The sequence below is a fragment of the Sinocyclocheilus anshuiensis genome, unplaced genomic scaffold, assembly GCF_001515605.1.
Source record: "Sinocyclocheilus anshuiensis isolate Anshui unplaced genomic scaffold, SAMN03320099.WGS_v1.1 scaffold262, whole genome shotgun sequence".
NCBI lineage: Eukaryota > Metazoa > Chordata > Actinopteri > Cypriniformes > Cyprinidae > Sinocyclocheilus > Sinocyclocheilus anshuiensis.
The window spans coordinates 858800-868022 of record NW_015547650.1 but is presented as its reverse complement, the minus strand read 5'-3'; the positions used below and the strand labels follow the sequence as shown (position 1 = coordinate 868022).

Sequence of the window (9223 nt, the reverse complement as noted above, 5' to 3'; positions counted from 1 at the left end):
TGGAGCTGATGATTTACAGCCACTTTTAACTAAATGTAAATAGACACCCCGTATTTTTTATTCCCTAGTAAGGGCAATTCATACAATACATTTAAACTGAGCTACTTTAATACCATCTCCGAACTTTCTACCACGACTCTGCTGTTCTTCGGCTGGTTCTTCCTGTATACATTGATTGACAGATGTCTCGTCCAGTCAGCGGTGAGTAATCCCAAACCAATGGCGCTGTCTCAAACTATACCTACCTTTTCCGGTTTGTCTGATTTGTCGTTGTGTTTTCTGACTTGTTAATTTGTTTTCGGATTTGTCGTTATGTTTTCTGACTTGTTATTTTGTTTTCGCATTTGTCATTGTGTTTTCTGAATTGTTATTTTGTTTTCGAATTTGTCATTGTGTTTTCTGAATTGTTATTTTGTTTTCGAATTTGTCATTGTGTTTTCTGACTTGTTATAATGTTTTCTGAATTGTTGTCGTGCTTTCTGAATTGTTATTTTGTTTTTTAGACTTTCATTTGCGTTTGTAATTTGTTATTTTGTTTTCAGAATTGTGATTTGCTTTGCACTTGTCGGCCACCGTACAAAACAGTAGGCAGCGCACTACGATTTGAGACAGCAACCAAGCACGCAGCCTCTGCTGGAAATTCCAACAGCACAAGAACAGAACACAACTGAAAATAAATATATCTTTCATTTCTACGACACACACGTAGAATCCGAGAATAACGTTTGTTTTTCGTTTAGTGTTTTTCAGAATAATCTTTTCATCTCTATCAAAACACACTTGTGAAAGTCATGTAAGTATAAGAATGAATCATTACATTGCGTTGTCAGCAACACATATAACCCTGTTCGTTACCTTCCCTTCTGCCACACGCCACACCGCCGCCATAAATAATAACCGTGCGATGAGAATCAGCATGATCCTTCAGCGACCCGCGCGACCGAACTCAAGTAACTGACCATCACCCCCGGAAATGTTGCAAGGCAGTCCTCCTGTAACCAGGAAGCGACGGCGTGTTTGACACAAGCACACAGCAGAGCAGACCACACTCTTGCCTCTGAGTCACATGAGCTCCTCCTGCACTGTAGAGGCAAAAATTCCTTTCAACCCTGGAATGAGGATTTAGGAAAAACCAAACTTATGAGGTAAATGAAGGAGAAATAATTGATGCTCTGAACTGTTTCTATGTCACTAAGCAAATTTGTGAAAATGATGTAAAATTTTCAGTTAAGGCACTCCGATATTATATATTTGGAAAATGCAAAAGAAAAATATGTGCAGTGTACATATAAACCCATCCACTGTAGACTACACATTGTGTTAGATAACGACAGACAGAATGAAAACAATAGAAAGACAGACAGACAGACAGATAGATAGATAGGTAGATAGATAGATAACGACAGGCAGAACAGTAGAATGACAGAATAGAAAGAAAGAAGATAGATATATTTATAGATAGATGATAACGACAGACAGAACAGCAGATTGAAGAACAATAGATAGAAAGAACAGTAGACAGAATGATAGAACAATAGATCAAAACTATGACAGATAGAAAGAATGAAAGTTAGAACGACAGAATTATAGAAAGAATGACAAAATGATAGATAGAACAATAGAATGATAGAAAGAACAATAGAAAGAACGGTAGATGTAGAATGATAAAATAGAGGGATAGAATGAAGGAGCCAAATACAGAAAGAACGTTAGATAGATAGATAGATAGATAGATCAACAGAAAGAACTGTAGAACAGAATGTTGATAGAATAGATAGAAAGAACAGTAGATAGAATGATAGAACAATAGTTAGATAAAAACAATACAATGACAGATAGAAAGAATGATAGAACAAAAGATAAAATGACAGAAATATAGACAGAAAGGTAGATAGAATGATAGAACGACAAAATGATAGAAAGAACAACAGACAGAAAGAACACTAGAATGATAGTTAGAACAATGGTAGATGTAGAATGATAAAACGATAGATAGAATTATAGAAAGAACAACAGAAATAACAACAGATAGAACGATAAATAGATAGATAGATTCTGTAATTGTTGAAGGAATGGACTTTATTGACTTGATATTAATGAAGAATCAGAACACATTCATTTACAAATGTTACAATCAAACATTCATGTACACTGCAAACAAAGCAAAACGACGAAAGTGAGATGAATGAAGAAATGTCATTCTGAACATGTGCTGTAAAGGTGGCAGGGCAGACCTCCTACAACAGTCAAATCAGACACCTTCTTTCCGAAGGTGAGGTTGGGTATTTTTAGACATGCATATGAAACACCCACATAGTAGAACAAAAGTCTGATTAGAAACATACAGACGCAGTTGTTAGGTTCTCGACCACTCGCTTAAACAATAAAACAATTCATACACATCATGTGCATTTCACTTATGCTGCCTCTGTCTTATAGGATATTCATTTTGAAAACTCATAACACCTTTGAGGGCGTTTTTCTCACCCTTTCGTCTGTACGCTCCTGTGCACAGTTTGTCTCATTTTCGCTGCAGCAGCAATTCAGACATTTGCATTTCAAAAAACTGATCAACTTAAATTAAGCATAAATCTTTTCCTTTATGTGCAAGAAAGCAAAAGTTATTACTCAGCGTTTTCCATCTTGTACATCTGCGCATTCCGTATTCGACATACAGTGCAATCAAGGTAGCCTGTACATTTTGCCAGCGTGCATGTTTCTCTGGAACTGAAACCATGACTTGGCCATTGCTGATGTTATGCTTTACCAGGAATCTTATATCTGGCCACTTGTGATTTTCAGCCTTGTGATTCAAACCTGGAATCTTCCTAAAGGCCATCATGAAAGATGCAAGAAACCACGTTCGAGTTCTCACTTTCCAGTTGCCGGCACAGGAAAACTCAAGTTCAGTTCCTCCTCGGCCTCTTCCTGTGCACTTATTTTTATTCTGATCTCTTGCGAGGGTGGATTTGACTCTTGCTGTGGTCTGCTGATGAGGGGAACGCCTTCTTCGCAAACTCCTGCCTCTTCCTTTTTATCACCCGAGTTGGAGCCCAAAATCACCATTCCAGGAGAGTAGATGTAGATGGACCCTATTACAGACAAATAATGATGAAGTCAACAGGCTTTTCTATACTTAAAATCAAAAATGATCCCTATTAAAGCCTTAGGCATTCTTTTTTTTAAAGAAGTCTCTTATGCTCACCAAGGCTACATTTATTTGACCAATAACACAGTAAACAGTAATATTCTGAAATATTATTACAATTTAAAATAACTGGCTTGTATCTGAATATATTTCAAAATGTAATTTATTTCTGTGATGCAAAGCTGAATTTTCAGCATCATACTCCAATCTTCAGCGTCACATGATCCTTCAGAAATCATTCTAATATGTTGATTTGCTGCTTAATTATTTTGAGTTATCTTGAATTATTATTAATTATTATTATTATTATAGTATCAAGAATAAATTACATCTTATGCACATACATGTGCATTGCAACATGCTCAATCTAGTATTATGGGATGCATTCTGGCATAACATTCTCCAGAAAGCATACAGCTTTCTTTCAAAACAAGGCACCATAATGTTGCTGTTTGCCTTTTGAAATAGCTTTGGAGTGCAACTGTGAAATCTTAAAATACTGTCTAGGCCGGCAGACAGAGAGGAACCAAGAGCAAGGTTTATTTTTCCACTTATCCTTTTTCCTTGTTCAGTTTGCCATTGCTTACATTTATTATGGGCGTTTTTGTTATTATGGACTACTAAGTCTTGGTAATAATCTTTAGCAGGAAATCCAAAACAATCAAAAAAGCAACTATGTTGTAAAAGTGAAAGAAAAAAAACCCAACAGAACAGGAAGTAAAAGTGGGAATTTAGACAATAGTGGACTCGAACATAAAGTGCTCTGTAATTAACTGTTCAGGAAACATGAGGTGTGTCTTTTTCCAGAGGTTAAGTGAAGCTAAAAGAAGTTTATCACACATCACATAAACAATCAAAAACATTTAAAGTCTGTGTAAAGGCAAATCAGAGAATTGTTTCTAAACACATTATAAATGTTAGAAATGTATTGCTGAAACACGTTAGAAAGACTGTGAACTATGTAGTACTGAATTATGGTATGGTATGTTCAGAATTTTTTTTGGGGAGGGGCTAAAATCAGGTCTCGATGACACACTGGAGCCACTGAGCATGGCCCCTCCCCTAACACTATAATAACTAGAGCGCATTAGCATCAATGGTTCGCGAGTTGCTGTCATTACCGTTAGTTACTGCAGCCAGTTTGCTAGCTAGCTATGCCTTTGTCACGTATAATTGCATATTACTTGTTGTATGGCTGTGTAAATCCAACTGGCAGCAACCATTCAGGTTGTAGCGGTATTTGACAGTTGATAGAGACGGCAGCTTTTCCGTGAGTGGGCGTGGTTTCAGCGGCGCCATTGGACACGCCCCCAGCATTTGAGAGCAGAGAATACGGCTTATTTTTTCAAGATTTTAAAAACGTATTTTATTTACTTGGCGGCTCTTTTTATCATTCAAATCTGGCTAGGTGGTTAATAACGCATTTTTCTGTGGTGTGGCAAACTCAGAACACATTCGATAATTTAACGCTTTACATGGACTTTAATCTCCAACCTGCTATATAAAAATGAAAAATAAATATTCTTTGGAAGGTATTGCAAAATGCCTTTTGTTTGTAAATTAATAGTTGCCCATAAATAAACAGCTAGTCATCCATTATTCTTTTCACTACACCAAAAGTAGATGATGTATACTGCCAGCCTCCAACAAAAGACAAAGAGCAATGCAAAAAGTGATGTTCTTACGCTGTATTTTCCAGAAGTGGGTAGAGTATCCAAAAACTGTGCTCAAGTAGTGTTGTATTTTTATGTCAAATTTAACCAGTTACTTCAGTCAATCACAATACTATAATGCTATAATTTTTTTCCAGCATCAACAAAAGCCATCTTTACACACTTCAGTCAATCACAATACTATAATGCTATAATTTTTTTCCAGCATCAACAAAAGCCATCTTTACACTGCAGAGGTGTAACAGTAGCTGCATCTGACATGGCATTTATGTTTATTTACACAGACTGTTTAATGTTGCTCATGTACACATATTTACACAAAAATCACATAATGTAAATAGCCTATAAATAAAAAAATTAACCCATTAGAAGGTGAAGCAGCAATATCATGAAAAAAATCATTATTGCTGATTATTGCTCTTGATATGGTGATAATGATCATTAATATCGATTAGAACTAATAGCAAGGGTAAAGCATGAACCGTTTATGAATTGCTTAGTTTTTACAGATTAGCCTAGACAATCAAGACTTCACATTGGTTATTTCAGTAGCTATCACGAAAAACAAAACAGATGTTCAAACTGGGAATAGATTATATAAAGAAAGTGAGCAAAGAACACCAAAGCGGTCCCATGACTTCAGTCTGATGTGAGTTATGCACTTTCGCAAAAACTCCCATTATAATCACTGAAGCTGCTGTCTACACTACAAAATCAATTTCTTACTTACATAGCTTGGGCCCTATGAAATATATTACATTTTTTCCCCAAATTCTGTTTTATTTTTTTCAAAATTCAGTTTTTTCCATTATAAATTTTTCTGGATTCCATTTTTTTTCTGTTTAAATTTGTCTAGACTCTGTTTTAATATTTAAATTCAAATTTATTTATCAAAAAGCATGTCATGAAACTCACAATATTAAACAGCAAATTATTAAAAATGTAAATATATTAAATTTTTAAGGTCCTATGAAATGTTTTATTTTTTCTCAAATTCAGTTTTTTTTTTTTTTACCAAATTCTGTTTTCAATTAATTTTCTGAATTCTATTTTAAAGGTTTCATTAAATATTAATAATCAAAAGCATCTTTAATTAATTGATTTTATATTAAAAAAATATTTATTATTATTTTATTTATTTAAATAAATGTATGCTAAATAAATTCTGGTAAATATTTCTTTAAAAATAATGTTTTAATTATAAAATAATCATTTTATTACTAGTAGTTGTAATATCATTATATTAAGTAATATTTCTGTCATGGTTTCTTCAAGTTAAACCATACTTTTATTTTGAGGGGTTGCTGTGAAGACCTTTAGGTTTCTGTTTGTATATGATAATAATAGTTTTACTCAAAAGAAATGGTCAAATGCTCATGAAGTGACTCTCAGAGTAGTTCTAGAGATTATGTTCATGTGTTCATGTACTCATATATTGAGGCAGCAGATGCTGAAAACACCATCAGCGTCACGCGCGCTTCAGTATGTGTGTAGTAAACGAAACCGCGCGCCTGTGCCAATAATTCACAGAGACACGCAGGATTCATATTTAAATTGTATTTTTGCAGCTTAATATTTACAGATACTAGTCCATATCATATTTCGATTTAAGTGTACTGACCTACTTTTCATATCTCCATCAAAAATTTGGCAAATTCCGTGACATCCCATGTTATTCGGTAAATTCCGTTGTCAGGACTGGATTTCATGATGCCGTCCACGTTTTCCACATTGCAGAAATCATAGGGCCCTACATAGCCTATTTTATGCAGTTTGTTGTTTATGCTGATGAGAGAATTTGTGAACGCAGATTTAGAATTCAGTCAATGAGAATGCGCACTGAACAGCTGCGGAGTTCTCCGCGGTGACACCTCTGATTGGACATTTCATTCATAAACTCAACAGAAATGTGTGTGATTGGTTATAATGCTCAAAACCGTGTTTAAAAAGAAATCTGATGTAACTTAATAAAGCAAATCTACAGATGCATCTCAATAAATTAGAATGTCGTGGAAAAGTTCATTTATTTCAGTAATTCAACTCAAATTGTGAAACTCGTGTATTAAATAAATTCAATGCACACAGACTGAAGTAGTTTAAGTCTTTGGTTCTTTTAATTGTGATGATTTTGGCTCACATTTAACAAAAACCCACCAATTCACTATCTCAACAAATTAGAATACTTCATAAGATACTTAAATGAACTTTTCCACGACATTCTAATTTATTGAGATGCACCTGTACTATAAATCAAATGCTGCAATCGACACTTTTCATTAATTTCACATTTCACTTTAATCATGACAGTCGTAAAAGATCTAGCTTACAACTGCTACAAAGTAGGCCTATTGTGAAATGAAATCGAATGAAGATGCTACCTGTGCAATCGTTCACAGCACATGCAGGTGTTCAACTACAAGAGCTTTTCATCACAGGCCAACAGCAGAATTTGCAGATTTGGTTTCAGTTGACTTGAGGCTCATTACCACTTCATCCAACGCTCTTTGGGCCCTATTTTAAAAATCTAAGCACATGGTATGAAGCCCACGGCGCAGGTGCACTTATGGCATGTCCAGGGGAAAATGGTCTAAAAGGGTTGTCCCTATTCTCTTAATGAGTAATGGGTGTGTTTTGGGCATAACATGCAATAAACCAATCAGAGTCTCATCTCCCATTCCCTTTAAGATTCCCTTTAAGAGTCTCATCTCCCAGTTGCTCTTGCGCCATTGCGGGTTTGCTATTATGGTGTAATTTGCAAGCGCAAAGACTGAACGCGTCTCCAGAGAGGAAACGGATCTGCTCGTGCGTGAGCAAAGGGGTAGGCTAATTTTGATACATGCAATGACTATCCATTATGACATGTAGGCATTTTTATATTTATGTAGCCTACAAAATAATAATCTTTTACATTATAATCCTTTCATTTTTAATATTTGGCATGTTTGTGTGCTGCTGTGTAGAGGTCTGCATTCCCGCGGCTCTAAACCGACCCAACCGGATTTTTTGCGCCGCGGGATTAAATTCCCGAATAAAACGCGGTAGCGGTCGGTAACTCTGGTGTAATTTGAACGGTCTAACAATATCCCATTTCCGACGTCCATTTAGAACAGCATATCTGCGCTTTATTCTTATTGACCACCAGTAACGTTACAGCTTGTGCTCAGGACTGGTATGCACGCGCTGCACGCATGCTTTTACCGTCACGCGTTTTATTTGCGTGGTCTGTGCGCAGCATGTGCATAACGATGCTCTGAGCAGGCTGTACCTGTGGTAAATATACGGCCCTCAGACAGAACAGGCAGGTTGTCGATGAGTGACAGAGCAGAATAAGGACGGAGCAAAGTGTGGATGCACTGTCCTTGAAGGACGTTCGACTCGAAATTTTGCTTAGCCTATAATTTTAAATGAAAGATGTCGTATTTATTTATTTTTCTCTGTGACACTTTTCCTACTGTGTTAACAGAAAAATGTCAAACGAATTTAGTATTTTGACAAGACGAATAAAAATAGCTAATAGGCTATTTTTGTACAACCTAAAAAAAAATGTTCTCTCTGCGACACTTTTTCCCTATTGTGTTGTCAATGTTAAATGAATTGTATCCTGACAAGACGAATAAAAATAAGAAATAAAATTTTTGTAGGCCTACAACATTTTTATTTTCTCTGACACTTTTTTCCCTACTGTGTTGCATAAAATATTAAACGAATGTTGTGTCTTAAGGTCGGGAAGAAAATTATTCTAAGCGGACAGCGGGTGAACAAAGAGTGAATATATAGCGGGAGCGGGTGGGAGCGGGACAAAAAAAACAGTCCCGCGCAGACCTCTACTGCTGTGCGTCCCTGTGTGTGTAATAAGCAAGCAGCAACCTTCCGGTCTCTCTCGTGAAACCAACACGGAAGTGACTACAACTGCAATTCATCGACTGGCCGCTAGAGGCTGGATCCAAAAGGGGGTCAGTCCCATAGACTCCCCATGTTAAAATGCCCAACTTTACAGCAGAAAAAAATATGTTTACAGCCTGGTACAAAAAGTGGTTTTGGTCTACAAAGCTAATTTTGCCCTTCATGACAACTGTGAGGGGGTGAATTTTTTTATAACTCTTAACTATTAAGCCTTAAAGAGGTGGTTCACTGGTTTTTTTCTAGGCTTGATTGTGTTTATGGGGTGCAGTCTAGAGACCTGCCCGCCCGCTCCCGCAGAAAAATATCTTATCTGGTCCCGCTCCCACCCCGCAACATTCATGTTTTAACAGAAAAGCAAGCATGGGCTGCTGCGTGCATGGTTTGGCATGTCAGAATGCGAGCAGCGCTTCCTTTATTATCACTGAAAGCTGACATCTCAGTTCATCGCGATCTCATAAAGCTCTGTTATAACACAATGAACATATGCACAATGAATCTT

General features: G+C 36.3%; 2 protein-coding genes across 3 annotated transcripts in view; both read right to left on the bottom strand.

Moving 5' to 3' along the window:
* LOC107702005 (tumor necrosis factor receptor superfamily member 1B-like) overlaps positions 1-1002 on the bottom strand; it is an 18096-nt gene extending 17094 nt beyond the window's left edge. For both annotated transcript variants that reach the window (XM_016504181.1, XM_016504182.1), the window contains exon 1: positions 856-1002. In XM_016504181.1, the coding sequence (XP_016359667.1) occupies positions 856-918 (63 nt within the window). In that variant the 5' untranslated portion in view covers positions 919-1002. The remainder of the gene's footprint in view (positions 1-855) is intronic.
* A 1155-nt stretch (positions 1003-2157) lies between these two features.
* Positions 2158-9223, bottom strand: part of LOC107702006 (uncharacterized) — a 28444-nt gene continuing 21378 nt past the window's right edge. Inside the window, exon 9 of the mRNA XM_016504184.1 lies at positions 2158-3092. Coding sequence (XP_016359670.1) covers positions 2872-3092 — 221 coding nt within the window. The 3' untranslated portion in view covers positions 2158-2871. The remainder of the gene's footprint in view (positions 3093-9223) is intronic.